The 23,639-nt window shown below is 39.9% G+C and overlaps 1 protein-coding gene across 1 annotated transcript in view; it reads right to left on the bottom strand.

Moving 5' to 3' along the window:
- Rpn2 (Regulatory particle non-ATPase 2) overlaps positions 1-23,639 on the bottom strand; it is a 112,628-nt gene that overhangs the window by 52,414 nt on the left and 36,575 nt on the right. The window contains exon 10 of the mRNA XM_083129737.1: positions 21,076-21,264. Within this exon, the coding sequence (XP_082985863.1) occupies positions 21,076-21,264 (189 nt within the window). The remainder of the gene's footprint in view (positions 1-21,075; positions 21,265-23,639) is intronic.

The following is a 23,639-nucleotide window of genomic DNA, read 5'->3' as shown; positions in this document are numbered from 1 at the left end:
CCGGGTACGTCGCGGTCGACTTTATCTGAAGGACGATATTTTTACTGGCTCCCGCCCGACGTCTCGAGGGACGGCGTGGTGGTTGGGGGCAGGGGGAGAGTCTCCTCAAGTGACGCTGATGCGATTAAATCCTAATCAAAGTGGATAATTAAGGAGATGTTCGGAATAGTGTCCTAAGCAGTGCCGGCGAGCCGTGTAGTTGAAACTGCAGGGGTTGAAACTAGTCAGACAAAAATACTGTCTTCACTGACCAATACAAAAACCCTGACCAAATACTGACTATTTACTAGGGACATCTTTGCAAAGGCAGTAACACCAAATAATGTCAATTGCAGCAAAAAAAAAAAAAAAAGTGTTTACGAATGTCCAGTGACACACATTTTCCACGCATTCGAAATTGCGAAATAACACGAATTTGGCACAAAATGCGAATTTTGGCCTTTCTCGAGAATTTCAACACATTTTGTGCCTAAACAACGAATATCCAACATTCTCGCATTTTAGGCTATACAAAACCAATTTTTCTGTATTTATAACGTAGACTTTTTCCAACGTTTTATCCAAGAGAAAACAATAACCTAGTGCATGTTATACGTGGTGGGGTCACTTCGATGGCTAAATGACAACGTTGACGCCTTGTAATCAAAGGATCCCGGGTTCGATACCCGAGGGGGGGGGCACAAGTGGTTCGGATCCCACTTTACACTGTAGGTCCAGTCCCGATTAGCCTTCCTGTGCATGAAGTGGGACTTAAAAACAAGAAATCAAGCTCATTGTTATACATGCAAAAATTCCGACAGCTACATGAAACCATGTGTAAATGGATGTTTGTCATGTTCATCTATCGGAAAGCTTTGCATCGCAGAGTAAAATGGTGGGGTTTCTGACAGGGTATCAAGTCAGCACCTATCGTCTAGGGATAGACGATATCGGAAATTAGGTATCGCGATATATCGTCACAGACGATACGATATTTTTTCCATATCGTGATATCGACGATATATCATCTCCATGATATATATCGTGCCAGCGATATGTATCGTCCCTTTCTCCGTTCTGCATTTCCCGTCAAAAAACAGAAGAGTATTTCATGAAATAACAAGTTCGGTTCGTCACATTCGGATGAAAAAAACGACGTTGTACGATCTGCACTTCGCACATACGTTAGCAGGGCGAGAAAAAAAATGGAAATGCAATAATTAGTATGTAAATATATTGTACAAAAATTAATGGTAATGACCAATGTTGCAAAATCAAAGTAGTCTTGTGATCATTTTCCATTACAACCAAAATAATTTTCCAAAAATGTTATCTCCATTGTCACAATATTATTTCATATAAAGTTTACAAAATTTGTTGATTGGTGGCCTGGAATTCGTCGTTCCGGCTATAACTCTTGTCTACTCTTATGGTAGGCGGCTTTAAGAACCTATTCTCAAGCAGGCCTCATCTCCAGGAAGCTACCAACTTGGGGCAAGCCCCGGCACTTAACGACCTGTTGGGTGAGGTGAGTCAAGGCAAGGACTTTTAAGAACCTTTTTCTGCTTTCACAAAAATAGGCAATAGTTAGGCTGGAGAGTTTAAAGAACTAACCGGCCCTCATGATGGCAAGGGAAGTGGGGAGCGGGGAATACGCAGCACACTAACCATACAAAACGGTGGCGCGGAGAGTTATGACGTCGAGAAGAAGAAGCGCCGCGCGCACCTCGTTCTACAGATTGCTGCGCTTCTTCAGGCATTGGATTGGTCGCTTCCCCACTTCCCTTGCCATCATGTAGGGCGCCCGCCGTAAGACTGGCCAAGACCTATAACTATAGACATGCCAAGTAAACTAAAGCTTATCTGCGAACGCTAAAAAGTTGAGTTGTTGTGACCTATGTGGAAAATTCGATATTCGTCGATCTGGCTGACTTATCTACGAGAACCAAAATAAATTAAAACATTCCACATTATGGTGATTCCCTTGCCTGAACCACGGTCTTGGCTAGCACTCAACACGTGGTAACGATATACATATATCGCCAACACGATTTATATTATCACCTCAATAAATATCGTGGGTACATATTTCCCTGCCTGGCAATACTGTCATTATTTTTCGCGAAGATCATAATCCTTTCTAGCCGCGGTGCAGTTTACTGGTATAACGAACGGGGTAGAATTGTATCACTGTATTTAAGTGAAGTGATACACAAACTAGTTTTTTTTTTCAAGTTTCAAATAGTTGTGAAGCGACATATGATTTTTAATTAATTTTGGGCACGTTACATTTCGCTGGCATGATAAATATTGATGGATGGAGGGCCGGACTGGGACCTATAAGAGGGCGGTGGCAAGTTTCCTTAAGAGGGTGCCCAAGAAATCGTTGATTGTAATGGCCTATCATTACAGCAAAAGCTGAAAGAAAGGCATATTACAATAGAGAACAGAAGCGCAAACACCAATTTTTGTTGGGGGGGGGGGGGGCACCAGGATAAACGTGCTAATAATAGTAGTAGTAGTAACATCAAAGACGTTATTATCATCGTGATTCACGCAAAAAGGGGGTACAAGTCGGTGCTAATGCAATAGTGTCGGAAGAAACTATTTGAATTTTCATTTAGATCGTTGGGCTCCCAGATCCGACTTTCGTCGCTCCCTAGCTACGGCTCTGGACTTCAGACTAAAAAAAAGGAGACACTGCGAGCGAAGCAAGAAAAATTTTACGATATGTATTTCTTTATTTGTATAAAATTTGAAATCGACGGGAGGCAAATGCCCCCTGCAGACGCCCTTGGCCGTCTGGAAGAAATATGAAAGAAATAGGGCAAAACTAATTTCATCTTGAGTTATCATTCTGACCTGCTACTCTTAGATTCTTGCTTTTTGTTCTACTTCGATGTTTGAACCCCCTTGCCCCCTATATAATTGATTTCCACCAAAGATTGGGGGACAATGTCCCCTGCACCCCTGTGGTTGCGCCACTGATAGAGAAGGTATTTTTAAAATAAAAAAAGTACGAAACGTGTATTTTAATGATAACATTTAAACATTAAGGCCACTATAGTAATTTACATACTGTAGTACAGAATGATAAATGTTGATATTGCTTTTTGTGAATTGTCAGTTTATGTACTGTTAATGTATTATGCAGTAGGCCAGTAGAACTTCCATTAATTCAAATTTTTAGCAACGCACCAGGTGGAGGCACATAGTGGTCCTGATTCCACTTTAAACTATGCTCAGTTCCGATTTGCTTTTCAGTGCATATAGTGGACTAACAAACAAATAGCCAAGCTTATGTAATCAGAAATAAGGTTTTGGTGCTATCAGCAAAGGAGAATCTCCCGGTTTAGCGCCCCCGGTCAGTCGTTCGCCTTTTAATTCGCTCCTGTGGAAGTCCAGGAGGGCACAAAAAAGAACATGTATATTCACCACTGCTATATCTGTGATAAATTGAGAGCAGTAGGAATTTGTGTGTTCGGAAGGGAGCCGATACGAGAGGGCGCACCGGGATTTTGCCCGGAGTCCCGGTGGGCCAGTCCGGCCCTGGATGGATGATATATCGTTGACAAGATACACATATCACGTGGCACATATTCGCAGTCTACCGACCTGCAAATAGTTCAAGAGTGCAAATTTTATCGAAATAGCGAGCGAGAGAGAGAGAGAGAGAGAGAGAGAGAGAGAGAGAGAGAGAGAGAGAGAGAGAGAGAGAGAGAGAGAGAGAGAGAGAGAATATATATATATATATATATATATATATATATATATGCATTCAATAGATATAATTCACGCCCACACTTTCCTTTCATCACAAGTGCAGTGTGTAAGGAAGAAGAAACGGAATAAGGACTGGAGCAACACAAAAGTACGCATACCATCTTCATACTTTTCCATCGAACACGTACCATATGTAAAAATACAAGTATTCAATTTATAAAATATCGTGGAGACGATACATATCGGCGACACGATATGTATCGCCAAAATATCGTGGGCACGATAAATATCGCCAAAATATCATGGGCACCAGGGCATGAAATTTCAAGTTTGAAGTCAGTCGCCGGACTAAAATCTTTGGTCGCCACTATTTTATATTGATAAATAATAAAAATATGAGCAATTATTAAGAAGAACATACCTTAGGAATTAATGTTTATGTAGCACTGTCGTTCTGCACTGAAGTACCACTTATCAATCGCAACTGCTGGGTCAAACACTGACCGGAGGGGGGGGGGGGGGACGTTCATTTACGGAAACTCTGAGCAATTCATCCAGTGTCTCAGTCTTTAGAGAGTTCCTGTAAATAGTCTTGAGTCTGTTGTGACAGCTGAAACCTCTCTCACATGAAGCTGTGCTCACTGGTAAACAGCACAAAATGTCAAAATCTGGAGCAAATTGGGGAATCTTGCTGAACACTCCTCACTGTGAATCTTCTCCAGCATCTGATTCAAAGTCAGAGAAGAAAACAAAAGTTTTTATTCTGCCCACTCTGCTAACAGAACATCCATTTTCTCATTATAAAGGCTCAGGTTCAAGTACATGTAGAGCTTCTTTATTTCTTCTATCCCAAACTGAAGAATATTTTCTTTGGGAGGCCAACTCAATTTGTCGAAAACATGCAGAGATTCAATCACATCTGTTGATATAGATTGCAATCTTTCTGTGATGTGCACCTTCGCATTGTTAATTCAGTTTCCTCTAACAGTCTGAAACTCTCGCTCTCCATTTTGAATGTATGTGAGCTGCACATCCCTGATCTTCCCTGAAATTGATACATGGACCAAGAAATCTTGTTTGCTTGGTCCAACATTAGATTCCAGGTCAGCCAAAACTGAAATACAGTGTTCAATTCTTATTTTCAGAGATGAAATCAAAAGACTCTTATTTTTCAGTGCCACGCTTAAAGGGTTCAGTTTCCTGTAGAAATCCAAAAGGAAGTACAGAAGCTTAACAAATTTAAATTGCTTCAAACTTTTCAGCAAACCCTTAGCTTTAGCGCCATCATTGTCTTTTCCATGGGTCACCTGTTCAAGATGGTTCACAACAGCTTTCCAGGATTGCAAGAGATCTCTTGCAGCACTTTCTTTGCTGGCTAACCACCTAATAGTGTAGATATCACTCAGTTTTAGGATTTCTTCTATAACTTCTGCCGTTTCTCTCAAGAGGTGAAGTCTTTAGCAGAGCCATTAAAAACTGAAAATTATTCCTAATCACGGAAACAAATGCTCTAAGATATTTAACTCCAACACAGCTAACTGCAAACGGTGTGCAAGGCAGTGAATATTTATAATTTTATTACAAATATCTTTCATTTGCACACCCAATCCTGATTTGTGCCCGACCATATTTGCTGCACCATCAGTACCCAAGCCTACAATGTAATACTTGTTTCTGTATTTATTTTAACCTATTGCCCAATCTAAATAATCAGTTATGGCTGTGAAGTGACCAGCAGAAGTAGCGTTTGGGAGCTCTATTACTCCTAAAATGTCCTCTTTGATGTGACCATCAATTGCATCCATGTATCGATCATACACATTTGCATGCTCGACTGACAATCTATCTGTGGATCCATCAATCAGAAGGCTAATGTACGTACTTTTCTTTATTTTCTCCACTAGATCTAACTTCAAAGTTTCAGCTATGGAATGAATAAATTCTCTGCATTGCTTTTTATTGCCATACTTAGGTAGAACACTCACACTTAATTTTCCTGCCAAACACAGCAGATCTGCAAAGTATTTAAATGGCTTCTCATGTTTAGCTACATAGTATGCTACATTAAATAAATTTGGGGTCGGCATTGAGTGGACACGGGGTTTTAAGTTAGCTCGCTTTCCAAAACCATGTATGAATGTTGGATTGAGATGTTCGGGCGTGTTTGACACACATTTGAAACAACAAAATTTTAAGTCGCCAGCCCCAAACTTTTGGTCGCCAATGGCGACCTGGCGACCGGAAATTTCATGCCCTGATGGGCACGATATATATCGCCAAAAAATCGTTACGATACATATCGTGGCCACGATATATATCGCCAAATTATAGTGACGATATATCGCCCAACACTACTATCGTCACATGGGAGCCGTAACACAGTTATTTTATTTGTTGAGCGAGGTACGTTTTACGTTACCGAACAAAGTGGTGCGATTTTGACGGTGATCAAGTGAACACCACACCTACCATCACACGGGAGACGTAACATCGATATTTGTCGCGCGACAAATAATGGAAAATAACTTCCTCATAAATAGTTTCCTAGGTATAAAACTATCAGGAACAGACTTAGACCATGTGACCTACAATTTAATATGCTAGTTTAAAAGCGCAATAAAGGTGGAACTTTAGGTATATTTGACAGGAAAATGTGCTAATAAAAACGCGAATTTTGGGGGAACTAACGAAAAATGAAAAAAATACACCGATAATGTGTATATCGTTGCTCCAAACTTAATTCATCAGTAGTGACTGCGAAACTGTGATCAGTGATTGCATACATTAAGAATAAACTTCTTATCTTTCGTGGGCTCGGAGAATCGAAATGAGGCATCAGCATCATACCAAAAAAAAAAGTTTCATAAACGTTACAGTGGCCCGATATGTTTCTTGTGCCATGTGTAGAGACCAATAGAAACAGACCTTCCAAAACACAGCACATCTCGTCTCGGTACCATCAATAATGAAAAATAAAATGCAGTCAATAATGCACAATACAGTTTTGTTCAATTCGAATTCGAATCCTTCGAATTCTTATGTAGGCAAATGCATAAATCATGAGCCAGGACAAAACGCACTATCTTTCTCCGCATGAATATGCGTGGCATAACGTCGAGAATTATCATCGGTAGGTAACAGGACATAAATCCATGGATTACGGGTGGGAAAGATTCCAACTGCACTATTTTCCGATTACGCCTTTCGAAGATATATTAGAAAATGTTAAAGCTGATTTATGACTCGGGTTTGGGTTACCCACAGTTTGACCTTTTTTTTCGAATCGCTGCAGAACTTTTTTTTGGCAATTCGAGCTCATTTTAATCACTATAATAGATTTGGCTGAGGAAAGCTGAATTATTTTTGCATTCCTACAGTACGGCCTTTTTTATTGTTGTACCACAGTTTTTACTTCGTCCCATCGATCGAGGCAGTGCAAGTGGGTGATTAATCCATTAAATGGACGACAGATCCAAAATATCTCGCAAATTTATTTGCCCTCTCCCAAAAAAGCGGATTATATTCAGAATGTCTTGTAGCAAATTCCTTAATAATAATATAAAAAAAAAGTTAACTTAGCTTAAGCCTAAGTCCCCATTCCCATATGTAGAGGCTCGCGTCGAATGTTTAGCGCTCTCACCTTTGGTGCGAGGGGGTCAAGAGTTCAATTCACTAGTGGAAACCCAAAAATATTAAGCATTGACCCAGCGTCATGAGGACAATCGAGCAGCTACTTGAAAAGAAGAAGTAGCGGGATCTGGTCTCGAAAGCCAGGAAACTGCGGCGATGGGACCCGATGCGCTGACCACGTGTCACCACATGAAAACGCCTCACGCAGGCCCTGGCCTTTAGAGGGCTGTTGTGTAACTTTAGTTCATTTTAGTTTTTAGAGAACCCTCTGGGTTCGTGTTTAACGAACATCCTGTGGATAGGTCCAAAAAGCCTTATACTGACTGAGACTGGACCTAGAGTTTACAGTGGGATTCGATCCAATGTGCAATATGTCTCCATCAGGTATCTAATCCGTGACTCCTTGATTACAAGGTGACGCTGTTACTACTACACCATGGTGGAGGTTCTCAATAAAACACAATTTATGAGAAATTTAAATGTGTCATATTTGTTTTAAGTCCACTTGATGCTAATTAGAACTGATCCTACAGTTTAGAGATGGATCCGAACCACTATGCAATGAATCTCCATGGGAACGCGGGACCCTTTGATTACACGGTTACAGCATTACAAGGAGGTCCATAAAAAAAAAAAATATGGAATCCAACGATCGAAGATAATACGAAACAAACTTTAACGCATTACAAAAATTCCGGGATAGGTAACGTAAAGGTAAAGTTCTCCGTGTAAATAGCAACGTACCATGAAGGCACATTTAGATGTGGAGGGTAGGGCCCCACACATTCTCGATCTCGGCCATTTTGGAGGTGATGTAATCAGCACCTAGCTCTGGTGGCCTTTACCCCATGGGTAGCTAACACTGATTTGAAACTGGGCGAGCCGCAGAGCCACTTTATGCGTGGATAAGGCGTAAAAATTCCGACCTGAGATCACCCACGCCGGGAATAGAACCCGGGCCTCCCGTGTGGCAGTTAGACGCCCTACCGACTAAACCATTGGGGCTATAAAAATCCTGGAATACTTGTAGCGAAAAACTTCAAATTTGATACACTGATTGAATTATTGTTTTCATTTATTTTACTTCGCTTTGCTGCCACTTTTGGCTAATCGCCAAGATGAGAGATGATATGATGAAATTAATAAAGGGGCACTCACAAGGAAAACCCATGCCCAGGCTTAGATTCGAACGCGGGATCGCTGGCGTCGTAGTGCGCTGTGCTAACCACTCCGCCACGAGGTCGGCTCAAATCGGATACAATTCGAAGCAGAGTAGACCAAGTCACGCTGGTGCGATAAAGACTTAGAAAAAGCTTTCAACCGTTTTTTAAACCCACACCGAAATCCTCCGACAAACAAGGTGCATTATGGGGCAACAGAGTCCGACAAAGAAACAGGCAGCCGGCGGCCCCGGCCCCCTTTTTCCTCGTGCAAACAACGGACCCCGCTTTAATTAATTCAGATTTAACACCTCGTCCCAGAAAACAGCAGCAGATCGTTATTCATCTCAAACAGCCCGGGGAGAGAAAAGGATGAACGGGGAAGGAGGGAGGGGGGCTTTATGAGGAAAAACCGGGGGAGTGGATCCTCCTCTTTTTCCCCTCCCGCAGTAAGTTTTCGCCGGCAGCAATACAAGTTAGGCTCCGTTCATTTTCCTTCCTCGCTGCCCATGCAAATGCACCGCCGTTTAGGAACGGTGTTAAATATTGAAGGAGCGGTGAAATTGAACAAGCATGTTCATCGAAGAGGGTACAAAAAGAACGGGAAACCATCCCTCTCTGTTTAAGTGCCGTAAGAACACATGGTTGATGTAGGGGTAGGAGTTTCTGCCATGGCTGAGGTGATCGGCACCATGTTACGCCTACTTTAATCTCACACACGGACAGTGTTACCAACACCTAAATTACGAAAAGTTGGTAACACTACATAAAATGAACTTGAGTCGATGGACTCTAAATCTGCTGAAAAGTCGCTATAATCTGAATTAGGCTAAAAACCCGCTAAAGTTTCGCTAGTCTCCAACTAGAATCTCCACATTCACGATTACAGATTCCGGAACGCCAAAGCGTGCATCTTGAGATACACTAGCCAGCAGATCGGTGAATTCTATAAATACAGGGCACGAAAAACTTTTTTTTTTTTTTTTTTTTTGTTATTTAGCGCCGCTCTTCTGTCACTTTTAGCTATTTGCGACGATGAGGATGAGTAATGGTATGATGAAATTGATGAAGTGACGCTCACAGAGAACACACGAGCCCGGACCGGGATTCGAAACCGGGACCCCCTGGCGTCGTAGTGCGCTGTGCTAACCACTCCCGCCACGGAGGTCGGCAAAGGAACAAAGGAGAAAAATCGGAGGAAAATATGAACTGGGGACAGAAATAACAGGTGGGAGAAAAATTCTGGAATGAAAAGAGTTTGAGTATACAAACCTCAGGGCAGAACAAGAATGAGAGAAGACTTCAAGAATGCGTAGCTGAAGTTTCCGATTTTGGAGAGTATATACGTGTAAAATTCGCAAAAAAGGCTACATTCGCAGATTTCAACGACTTACTGTAAATAAAAGATATGTTTAATATATCATTTTATCCACTTGTAACCCCTGACAACAATCAACAATATTATCGCGATTGCGAAAACTTAAGGTCCCTACATCCCAACACTCGCTCTGTATTTGAAAACGTGCAAAAAATAGTCTCAAACCGGATACATCACTTTGAATAACCCTGTACTTTCCTCACGTTGCTAATTAAATATCTGAGCTCTTGAAAAAGACCTCGAAGAGATTTCATTATTTGCAGACACTAAATGCCTCGTTACCCTGCGGCAGCGATTACGGGGTTTCCTGCAAAAAAGACCAGCAGGATTACACAGAGGCAGGAGAAATACACTCGTTAGGATGGCTACACATGATTGATAGCTCACTCATGCTTCCTCCTGAGTAGCATTACACAGGCCTCCTTGATTGGCCTGTATCTCGACAATCCATCTCCCACTTCCGACAATTTGCTCATAACGCAGCATGGCTTATCCTGTCATTTATGCAGCCTTCAACTCTCCGTGGCTTCATGAGCTCCCTCCAGCGCCCGGTGTCCTCATTAACCGCTAGGTGTCCTTCCAGGAGATGGAGACAGATGGCACTAGAGGCTTCGGGAGAGCGCCTACATTCTAATCACGAGACCAAGGTTATCCCTTGGATTTGGAAAAGTGCGGGTCACTCGAGAGCAGGGGCGTCGCCCCCACAAACAGAGGGATCTACCGCAACTTCCTCCCCATCCAGCTTATATGAGATATTTTCAAAATTACGACAGAATGGCTACTCTATGACCAGGTAAAATTGAAGAAAAAAGGATGAACTGGGAGAGGAAGAGCTTTATGAGGAAGAAGAGGGAAAATGAATCCTCCCTTCTCTCTTCCCTTCCAAAACCCCTCTGTAGCAAGCCAGCAGCAATACAAATTTGGCTTATCTTCCCTTCCTGCCCATCCAAATAGAGCACACCTTAGCAACACTGAAGGAACGGTGAAACTCATGCATATTTACATGTTTACAAAACAAATTTTCCAAAAATTCAAGGCGAAAAATAATAACAATTGTTTGAAAACACAATTTAATTTGCACTTAATATTTTATAAATAGTATCTTATGCAGCTTGGTAAGCATGTCAATTTATGTCCCCCACCCAACAAAAAAGATCTGGAAAACTAAGAATTAGCGTAAGAAAAATTACTATCAATGACTGCTTTGCCCCCCCCCAAAAAAATTGGTTTTTACAAAAAGAAATCTCTCCTATCTCTTAAACATTCAAAATTAAGCAATCACATCAACATAATCGTCTAAAACTACCAAAAAAAGTGTAAACTACCGTAATATGTTAATGCCAATCGCCACAAAGTTCCAAGCAAGTGATCCCCCACCCCCAACACACACACACACCACCTTTAAACGACAGTTAACCTCCAAGAAAACCACGTAATAACATATCGTTCACTAAGACAGGAGTAAAATGGCAATCATGCCCGTAATGGCATGCCAAAAGTGTCATTTTGAAATCCCCAAAAAAAACTGTGATATAGTAGTACTAAAAAATGATTTTTCTCTTTTATCCTTAATAATTTTCTACCACATTCTATATTTGTGGTATATCACAATCACTTCAAATATCCTAACACTGTACTTCTCTCATTTTCAATTAGTCATTTTATTATATATTTTATATTTCATATAAGATCACCGGACAAAATATTAAGTCATCCCTGCACAAAAGCAAGGTGGTTTCCTGATGCACCTACAGATGGCGTTGATGAGGAGTGGCATGGTGCATTGTGTCTGGGTCATTGCTGTGTGACTATAGCAGTAACGTTGAGTGCGGAAGCCGTTATCCAGTATGGAAATAGTGTGTCAAGATGGACAAAGCCAGGGATGTGTCGGAGTGGCAAAAAGGGCTATCGTGTTTGGGCATGCCCATGGTCACACAGTGAGTGAAGTTGCGTTTGTTGGTGTATCAACGCGAACTGTCCAACGTGTGTACAAGGAATGGTGTACCACTGGTGGCAATGAAACAAGGCATGAGAAGTGTGGTCGGAAAAATATCCTAATCCAGAGTGACAGGAGACGAGTGTCACATCTTGTGAATGACAATCGGTTTCAAAGCAGACCGAAATTGTTGCAGTCAGTGAATGAAGGTCCATCCCAACCAATTTCCGAGTGAACATTGCGACGAGAACTTCATGCCATGGGCATATGGAGTCTGGTACCTCGAAAGAGGCCTTTCCTCACAGCAACACAAAGCTGCATGTCTGACATGGGCCAGACAACACCGAACTTGGACAGTAGCAGACTGGAGGCGTGTAATGTGGGCTGATGATTCGCGATTTTGCCTCTTTTCAAATGACGCAAGGCATTGAGTGCACCGACGGTCAAATGAGGCAAGTTATCTGCAGTGTGTGGAGGGTGTATTTCAGGCAGGGGGTGGATTTGGGATGTTTTAGGGGTGTTTTTCTTACTATCCACTGGGCCCACTCATTCAGGTGACCGTGAACATGAACCAGTATGTTTATTTGAACATTCTTGGTGATCAGGGGTTTCCCTTCAGTCAACATCTTCATGATGAGCATGCTGTGGACACCCCCATTTACCAAGATTACAACTGCCATGTTCACAGGGCAGCACGCGTATGGGAGTGGTTTGATGAACACTCAGGCACCCTATCGCACCTCGCCTGGCCCACTAAATCACCTGATCTTAACCCCATAGAACATTTGTGGTACTATTAGGAACAGCGGGTGAAACATCGAAATCAGCATCCCGGCAATTTGGAAGATTTACGAGATCTTCTGATCAGCGAGTGGTGTCAACTGGATGTAGAATACCTGCAGAACCTTGTGGACTCCTTACCTCGCCGAATCGAGGTGGTTACCAGGGTCAGAGTTGGTGTTACTCGGTATTAGAGTGATGTCTCCAGGGGGTGACAATTTTTTTTTCCAGTGAGCTTATTTGTGCCACTGAAATGTGCACACACAAAATCGAAAGAATCACAAATACACAATTACATGTTTGTAAGAAACAGGCTTCTTCTGGGGAACAGAATGAACCGTTTAGAATATAGCAAAGTAATGCAAGTCATCCCAATTTTGACTTGTATTCCACCCTCTCACCTCAAATCAGAACATTCTAAAAGCAAATAAATTATAACTTCCAAATTTAAAAAAATAATAAAACAAAGTAAAATGAAAGCCAATCAGCCCAGTTGCTGCGTTATTCAGACTGAAGCATCAAAAGTAGAAATGATGTATCAACATTCGAAGATTAACACAGTAGTCTTGGCAGTAAAAGAAACAAGAGAATAAATCGATATTTTACTAGATTACAGTACATGACGTTAAATCAGATATCCACTGAATAACAAAATGCAAAATAGAAACCTCAATGTGCATGTAAAGCTCCTACCAATTCAAAGTTCCTTTTTTATTTTCCTAATTTTGTTCACAGTAAAATGGCAGTGGGATTACTTGCTATTCAAAATGTTCAGATTCCGAAGTAACGATCAGATTCAGTACTACAGAACATTCGACTATGATGAATATGATACAGCTGTCACCTGTGAAGAATGTCTCGTTTAATGCATGCCACCTCACAGATACTGGGGATTTAGTTTAATTATAGGATTTCTGTGTAACTTGGTTGATTCTGTAGGAGTAACTTTGCATATTTGCATGCTTTTTTTTCCTTTGGGTAAATTTGTATGTTTATCGATAAATTCATTCCACTTGATTGGGAATCCTCTGCCAAAGTTTGATAGTGCATATAAATGCATATTTGAGGCATTCATGCATATCTGAGCTTAATGTGCATATTATTGCATAAGTTGGAAGTAATTTTCATGGAATCGGTCATTTCTAATTTGCCTCTGTCATTTTTTTGTTCTCTGTGTTGAGAGTAACCTATGTCACAAAACGGTTAGCTGTAGTTGGGTCAAGGACATGCAGTAATTGGAAACTACTACTGCTGTAGTCCTCCTACCAATCAGGGACATCTAAAAGTGCTAGTGACAGTAGCAGGGTGGCATCAGCTTCGTAAATCTGTGTGTGTACTTATGTCTGAGTGGTATTTGTTGAGGAGGGGGGGGGGGGGATAAGAGGGACATTTCCCTTTATTGTTGCGAATGTTCATCCCTTGAAAGATGCTACATGCTTATAAATGCTCCCAAAAGAATTTAATGGAAACTCCCCTCTCTCCAAGCTGGAAATATATAAAGTACTACACTGGAACATGGTATTCTCCATACAGTGCAAGAACGAAGTAAATATAAACAAAAGAATGGGACTTACGAATTTCTGACTTAATTTGTTAATTCTCATGTCGGCTCTTTTGGAGATAAGGTATGCAAAATAAACCTCCCTGTCAGTATAGAAGCTTAGGTATTCTTTTCTCAGACACACTATATTCTAATGATTTGAAACAGCAGCCATCGGAATTAATTAATGAAATTTCTCTTAGGGCATGTGCATTTGTTTACCAGGTGTATAAGCTTAAATCTGCTGTTTGCTCATAGACGCGTTAGTGAGCGTATGAAGCTACCATGGGCATGCCACACCTGGTATTTGTATGAGTTGGACATCTGCCAACACGAATCAGTGCACCTAGTCAGCACGTGCAGACAACAACAGACAGTGTTCCCATGGTAAGCATGTCTAGTTTTGTGCCAGAAAAAGAGCATATGCGGGAAGCTCTGCTTTTCTGCTTCGATTTGAAGAAATCAGCTGCCGAATCACATCGAAAGCTTGTGGAGGCCTATGGTGACAATGCAGTATTGGAAACAACACACAGGGATTGGTTTCGTCGGTTCAAAGATGGCAATTTTGACCTGGATTGGTTTCATCAGTTCAAAGATGGCAATTTTGACCTGAGTGACAAGCACGAAAATCGGCCCAGGAAGGTTGAGGACCATCAATTGCAGGCTCTTTTGGATGAGGACGATACCCAAACGCAAAAGATGCTTGCCGAGCAATTGGGTGTTACTCAAGCAGCCATTTCCATACGTCTACGTGCCATGGGAAAGGTTCAAAAGATCGGAAAATGGGTGCCGCATGAATTGACCAATCGGCAGCTGGAGAGATGCCAAAACACATGCGAAATCTTGCTTGCCAGACAAAAAAGAAAGTCTTTCCTGCATCGGATTGTGACTGGCGATGAAAAGTGGATATATTTCGAGAATCCTAAACGCAAGATATCGTGGGTTGATCCCGGCCAACCATCAACATCTTCCTCGAGACCAAATCGCTTCGGCCGGAAGACGATGCTGTGTGTTTGTTGGGATCAACAGGGTATCGTCTACTTTGAGTTGTTGAAACCTGGTGAAACTGTCACTGCCCACCGCTACCACCAACAACTGATCAAATTGCACCGTGCTCTGTGTGACAAAAGGCTCCTCCACGACAACGCCCCATCGCACACGTCAAGACTGGTCCAAAACTACTTGGAGACATGCAACTGGGAGGTGCTACCCCATCCCACCTATTCACCAGACCTGGCCCCTTCCGACTACCATCTGTTTTCGTCGATGGGCCACGCCCTCGCTGAGCAGCACTTCAATTCGTATGCAGACGTCCGAAAATGGCTTGATGAGTGGTTTTCCTCGAAAGAGAAGGACTTTTTTGGCGTGGTATCCACAAATTGCCCGAGAGGTGGGCAAAATGTGTAGCTTGCGAGGGCAAGTACTTTGAAAAAATTTCTTGTTGCTTTCTATGAACAAACCATGTGTTTTTCTGACTACAAAACAGCAGATTTAAGCTTATACACCTGGTACATTCTCTTCATTCTTGCTGTGGACGAATGATAGTTAGAAATTTGCAATACCAAGAGAGTCAAGACAAAACTGCCTCAACAATGTACAAAAGATTACCACCGATGCGACAGTTATTTAATGTGAAGTCTACTCTTAGCATTTAAGTATTAAGTTTAAGATGAAAGCACCCATAAAGATCAAAGTTTATATGTAAGTGTGGTGCCTTGTAGTACTTTTTGTCCGTGTATTACCTATAAGTAACAATATTAAAGTAGGTAGTCTTCTGGGTTTTAGCCAGGATTTCAGAGCTATGTAAACCCTATGCAACAACTACTACTTAAGACTGATTGTTGTGGGTACCCATGTGGTTTTTATTGTTCTCTTTTACAAGTTTTGCATACAATGGAGGGTATTGTTACTATTGTTTAGCTGTTAATAAGTAGTCCATGAAGATCCTGTTATTTACAACAAAAATCTGATTGGTTGATTGATTTAGTTTATTTTACTTCACATTTGCAAAGATGGGGATGAGTGATGAAATGATGAATGGACATTCACAAACAACCAAGCCCAAGCGGGATTCGAACCTGAGACCCTTGGCGTTGCAGCGCAATGTGCTAACCACTCGACCACAGGGTCCGGCACAACAAAAACTTAAAATAAGCCCCAGCTTAAGTATAATTTTCTGCTTTGAAAACAGTCTTTATCCATAAAAGTACAAATGACTGAAAGCATTTCTCTCATTTTTTATTTTCCAACTGTACTTGAAATCTGGAACTCTAGATGGGAATTCCTTCAATTTCTGGAATTGCGTGGGCAGTGGCATTCCTGGTGGAGGTGAATACTAGTGAATTCATGAAGCATTTATAGACCATAATACACAATTTTCAGGACATATTTTTAAAACTTAGTACATATTTTGGCATTTTTAATGCATATTTTGACCTTTTTGGTGTATATAACTCTGCCTCTAGTTATCAGTCTTGGCTTTGATGCAAGCACTCTCAGGTGGATCACAGTGGGAGAACTAAAATTTTGGTGTTGACTCAGCATCATGAGAACAAGTGAGGAGCTACTTGAGAGAACCAGTGGACACTGGTCAAAAAAACCAATGGTTATGAGGATGAATACACCAACCACATCTTACCCACAATAAAAGACCCTGTTGTGAGACTGACCAGTAGCAGTCATAGGGAAATTGCTTTAAGTTATGGTTTATTAAAACCTAATTTACATCCTCACACAAACTGATAAATCTGACTTATTAAGGTTTATGCATGGCTGAGTTTTAGATATTTGCAAGCTAGAAAAGTACATAAAATGTACTGCAGAATTGGAAATTTTTTGGTGGCTAGGGATGACTCAAATGATATCAAGTCCATCCCAAGATACCTGTTGTTGGGCTTTAAGGCTCAGCTAAATCTTCGGCCAATGCCAGAAGAGCTGTTTTAGAATTTCTCTCCTTTCAAAAAAAAAGTACTATATTTCAAATTCTGAAAAATTACTTATGCTTAGAATTCCTTCTAGAGCATCCATGTGCATTTTCATGTAAGTTCACTTTAGCCATTGTCTAGATATTAACAATAGTTTAATCGACTTATGTAGCCACAAAACTATTATGTAGCCACAAAACTATTGACAATATCTATTCAACAGCGAACACAAACTACATGAAGATTCACATGAATGTTCTAGAAAGATTTTGGAATATTATAGGAGCTTTTCAAAAGACAGGGAAAATTCAAAAACAGGTAGGGCACGGCCAAAGGTCCAATAGGAATGGAGTTTTCAAAAACTTAATAATCGCTACAGTATCCCCAAGGTTTGCTCAACATAATCTGATTATTGATTTAAGTGCTGCTCATTTTGGATAGAACAGAACCTGCCTAACACATTGCATCATGTCCCAGCATAAATCATATGGCAACCAGATGAGTAACGAAAATTTCTTGTCACACAATTATGTTGATGCTTCCTTAGGAAAAGTTTGGCAGTTTGCAGCCTCATCCGAACATTACAAACACACTTTTCTTGTTCTTAAAAGCATTCAAATTCTGTTAAAGCACAAACAAAAAAATATATACAAATATTGTTACAAAAAGTCAACTATTTGAGATAGTATGGTAGGTAATCTTGATATGTGTAAGGTTCCCCAGGATCCTGTACCTCTCTCAGCAAAAAAGACATTGTCACCTTCTAAATTCTATACAATTAAATCTTTGTATGATTTCTCAGTCCCATGGGGATTACATTCACTGTTATAATGAATATTTGACACAAGAATGTATTAGGCAACACAAAACTATTACAAATATCTGCATGCTCTGACACTTTACAATCCTTGAAACAGAGTAATAAAGAGCATGCAATAAATTAATAAAATTCCATCATTTTGCCACTTTCTAACCAGCACTGTCAACACAAAATGACTGAAAGCTACAAATGTTATAGAGAACATGTCTGATGCTAGAAGATGGAAGTCAGGTGGAATGGTATTACTTTCTGCCTAACTTTTTGTCAGGCTCACCAAAACTATAACATATTATGTGTTATACAAGTACTTAACATTTAGCAGAAGAGAGCCTCTCCCAACTGCATGTGTTTTTCAAACTTGCTGCAATGAAAGTTTGCAGATGTGAATTTTAGTTATGTTTATTTTTAAAATTACAGGGCTTTAACAGAGGTGAAATTTATACAATGTACCTTCCAATTATGATAGTTAAAGGAAGAAAAAAATATTGAAATTTAACAAACAAATGCCCTTGAGGCCACCACAATAGACCAAAGTGAATGAAAAAGTACAGTAGTATGTAGCACTACATTCCTACAACCGTGCAAAGTTTTGTTAAATATAGGCAGATACTTTTTTTGGGGAAAGAATAATTTATAAAAGTGGCACTGTTGAAGCTTACAGAAATAATTTCCAGAATTTCATTTCAAGCGGCGGCCCTAAGGATGCAGGATGGACCAAATTTGGAGGGAAGCATGGCATAAGACCATCCTCTGAAGATATGTAATGCCCATCCACATTTTTTTACAAAACTGAAATCATACATTTTCGAAAGTAGTAACTCACAAGAAATTTGGAAAATTGGGCATTTCTCCTTGAACCTCTAATTGTTGCACATTGTTAAAGTGATCTTTAGTTTTTGTTATTACATGTAAAAGTGAAATATTATATGCAAAAATCAGTGGTTGAAAAGTTATACCAATTTTATAAGATCTATTCCATAATACTCAGAGGGAAACAAAGAACTTCTTCAAACTCTGATTGAATAATAGTAACAATGATATTATTTTGTAGGGATGGGCCCAATTAATCGGTACTCTATCGGTATCGGCCGATATAGGCATATCGGTGTATCGGTAAAATTACCGATTATTTTACTGATCCGATATATCGATTATTATCTGATACTTTAGTGCAAAATTCTGCCATTTTGTTGTAATTTTTATGGATAATATCCATGCCCTACTTCCTAAAAAAGTAAATGTCTAAATATGCAATTTATCTTGCACTGCAGTCACCTTGAAATACACATTTATTAAAGAGGTCAGTGAACCTTTCAGGTTCTTCAAGGACCATTTCTAATTTTATATCGGATCGGTAGAATATCGGTTATCGGTATCGGTAAAATTTATATCGGTACTTTATCGGTATTGGCCAAAATTTCATATCGACCCATCCCTATTATTTTGCAATTCGAGTATATGTCATGTTTAAAAGAAAAGAAAAAATGACAGAACTGAAACATGTGTAGTTTTGAAGAAATGGGGACATTCCATGTCAAGTGGCCTGAACACTCTTCAATTTTGATGAAACTTCTACAGGTTGTGCATATGTATCCAACAGGACTGCTTCTGCGAAGGTCACTTTTTCAACGCTGCGGCAAATACAAATCTTGTGGTGAATTCGTCCCAAATCTTTAGCAAGCTGGAACTACTTAATTGCTTTGAGAGGCTGGAATTTATCCAGTTCATAGGCCATCGGTCTGTCGTAAAGCTGCTTAAATGTGTCCTGCCTGCTCAAATATTTGAGTTATATATCGTCAACCCCCTCCCCTGAAAATTTAGTTCGTATATTTGAAACAATTTCCAGAAGCCTATATCTCAAAACTGACACCTCTACTTTGATCACTGTTAGCATCACTGGAGAGAACGCATCTAAGTTGTTTAGAATCTTTGTGTTTCATGTTGACATCTAGCCAACATATTGGATTCAAAATGGTGGAATTCATATTTTTACGTTATTTGTTTTATGGTACTAAGAGCCATACCATAAGAAGCAATGGTGGGCATATGGCCCTTCAGACCATAGTTTGGGCAGCCTTGGCATGCTGTATATGTCCCAATCGCACATCTTCATTTGTATCGACATATCTGTTGAATAGAAACTGGAAGCAGTGAATTTAGGCATCATTAGCACCGAAACAGCAGAGATCCACTAACAGAACGTGGTACTTTGTGGGCATCCTCCACCATAAATTCCCTCCTCCTCTCAAGCATAAAGACAAACAAATATGATTTACCTGTTCTAAGAAACCAGATAACCATACATGACAGGTGAATTTCTCCCCTAAAGCATAATTGGTCATATTACTATAATTTTTTCAAATTTCTAGCAAGGAGCCACAGTGGTCTAGTTACTCGGTAGAGAATCTTAACTGTCATGTGGGAGACCAGTGTTTGATTATCTAAGGTTGGAATTTTTCGCACAATACTGGTGCAAAAATAAATAAAAATTTTGAAACTTGCATAATATCCAGAAATTTTGAAAACACTGCAAGATACTCCAACTCCATAAAAATATCGAATCATGAATAAATTCCGAACTATACTTTACGACACCTGTACTACTGGTATCAGCCGATACTGATACACTGACATTGGCTAAGATCTAGTTTTTAGCCTTCTCCAATTCTTGAACTGACAATGCTGGCAAAAAAACTTGCAAAATATCAGTTTTACATTTTTGTGATTGGGGAATAAAATATGTGGTTGTATAATAAATACAATCAATGTCCTCAACATTGACATCGGTCAGGTGCATCACACTTGGCTCCCAGTAGTGCTGCAACTGAATCCAAGCGTATGCAGCAAACATAGCGGACCAAACTGGTTACACCGGCGCTCCTAGCAGCATGCAGGGAAACAACAGGAACTGGAAACCTGCCCAGCAGTGAAGCAACAAGTTCCCAAGTGGTAGCAGGAGCCACACAAATTAACAGAACCTTTACAAGTATCGCGCAGAGATAGTAACTTGTTTATGCGTATTTATCTGTTTTACATTGTTATTTTATTGTGTGCTGTGTTTTGTTAGTCCTGTTCCTGGACTCTGACAGTTAACAGCATGTTGTATTCAACACATAGTGTTATTCAAGAGAAGCGTTTGAAAAACTAATATCTGAGTAAGGTTCAGGAACCAGATGAGTCTAAAGTACTGGAAAATGGTACTTACGGCAACCATATCTTCAATTGCAAGGGTCGACTTTGATCCAAGCATGACCATTCCCATAGCAATACCCGCTGCTTCGCCTGTTACCGCATCATCCTGGTACAGATTAAACTTCAACTGCTCATACACATCTTGACGGTGAGTTCCCATTGCTGCTAGCCCAAGACCCAGGCAACCACCATGCCTTACCATCTGCAAAGAGCATAAAGAGAAATCAGATATGGAAACATCCTGCAAAGGTATCAATTGAAAGGCTCAGGAGTAAAACATGGTAAGTGACATTTTGGTCATTGTTGAGTTACAATTTTCGCAAATAATGGCCATATCATGCAATTTCATTGGACTCATTGATCACTTCTGAAATTAATAAACACAACAAAGGAACAATTTATCTACAGTGTAGATTGCTTCTAATAAACTTTTCTCTTAATAAACTCAATAATGACCAAAATGTCCCTTACCATGTTTTATTCCCAAGCCCTTCAATTAGGAGAAGCAATTACGTAGGTTGTTCAATAAGTTTTGCCTTCTGGGCTATAACTTCTTTAATAAGTGAGGGAAGTTTATGATCTTACATTTAAACAAAAGTTTGGAATGTCCTCTTTTAAACAGTATCATCACTTTTCAATATAGTCCCCACCAGTGTTAATTCGCTTTCGCCATCAGTGCACTAGCATCAGCATGCCATCAGAGAAAATGAGGTTGGCTAACGTTTATCAGCTGACTAGGGACCCAACTGGAACACACTTTTTTGAACCCAACTTCATAGTTGATGATGTGATTCACTGTTTCAAGCATATGCCCAGAATGTTTACGATCTATCTCTGCTTAATGCCACCATTACTGACCTACACCATTTCAAATGCACACATGTCAACCATAAAGGGCATGTCAGAACGTATTTGTTTCGAGGAGTATAGGTAATGAAGAAGAATAGCTCTGGACAATGAAGAACAGATTATAGCAAACATATGGCAAATGTTGCACAAGTAAATGAGTTTGGCAACCGATATCATTATTATATTTCAAGTGCCAGGGTAAAACTCATTCTACCAAACAAATTTCCATGACTTCCCTAGGATTTTACAAGCATTTGGAAATACCTTTCCAGCTTATTCTGGAATGTTTCAACTAACTATAATTCAGTTTTCGGAGAAGTTTGAGTGTGGAAATATGGAAGTATTGATATTCCTTTGAAAATACAAAACCCTTTTTGTAGTAAGTTATCATTTACAAATACATGAAAAGTTCATGTTCATCAAATGTACAATGTTATTTCATATTCTGTGACTTTTCCAAGATTTTGAGAATTGTTTATGAAATTCCCCAACTCTTCCATCATTTTTCTTTCATTCACAGAATCAATTCCCTGAATTTTTCCAGGTTTTCCAGGATGTTTAGGTCAGTGAGACAACAGACTTTTGCTATTGTTTAACATAATATAATAGTATTGCTTGTATAGTTGTCTCGTACATTTTTATGAACATCAATGTAAATTTATTTGTATCTGCACTTTAACAAAAATGTGGAAGTGAAGAGATATGATGTCATCATCATAACAGGCTCACTTGTATGGTGGGCAGCCATGCATGTACAAAATATCCATCCCTTCCCTCATCTGTTTTACACATTTCTATCTAGAAATAGCTACATCATCTTCTCTGGCCTTTTTCTAAGAAAGCCAACAGGTGGTTGGCAAAAATATAAAGAGTTCATTTTGAAGAAAACATGAGATGAGAAATAACACATTGTAATGTTAATTTTTCATGTTTTTGAAAGGTGTGAGGCACTTTATCCTACCATGTTTTGCCACAAAATGGTGTGAAATGAACAGTAAAATGCGAAACAAACTCTTAAACATGAAATTTAGGGGTTGACACCTTCTGAGGATAAATTATTCTGAGAGTTATGCATATCACTGAAAATTGATTAACTCCGCTGCAAAATATTTGAGGAGCAAAAATGGGCTCCTTTACACAGGAATGAACTCAATACAGTACTCCGATAACTACATAAATATGCTATTAGAAGTGCAATGTTAATTTTGTGTAGTAAGTATAGTTTTGTTCTTTTAAATCAAATTTAGGTTTTTATTCACCAATTTATATACGCTTTTGATCCCGAAATATGCCTAGTTTTGTACTGAATTCTTGATCTTTTAGTCACCATAAATATGTGACTCTACTCAAAACCTGGTTCTTTGATTTTAATGTGAACAGCATTGTATGCAAACTTGGGATACTGAAAACTAAACAGCTGGCAACATACACTTCCACTCACTCGTGACATCTTCCGTACCTGTCCCTAAGTACAGGCCACACTTCCATACGAACAGTGACGTGTACTGAGGAGTAGCTCAATCAGTCAGATCAATCAATCGCACCTTATATTCAAATCACAATATTTATTGTCTTGTTAAAGCCACAGTTCATATGCAACACTTTCTTTTCCATGCGCTTTTCGTCCATCGGTGCGATCCGCAGGCAAAGCTGGCTGGATACCTAGCTCGCTCTTCCTCCGCCTGACCAGTTTCCAGGTAGAAACGGCCACCCGAAGGAAAAAGGAAG

Source organism: Lepisma saccharinum, chromosome 10 (genome assembly GCF_977018435.1).
Source record: "Lepisma saccharinum chromosome 10, izLepSacc3.1, whole genome shotgun sequence".
NCBI classification, from domain to species: domain Eukaryota; kingdom Metazoa; phylum Arthropoda; class Insecta; order Zygentoma; family Lepismatidae; genus Lepisma; species Lepisma saccharinum.
Note: the sequence above shows the minus strand (reverse complement) of the source record. Positions and strands in the feature narration are given on the sequence as shown.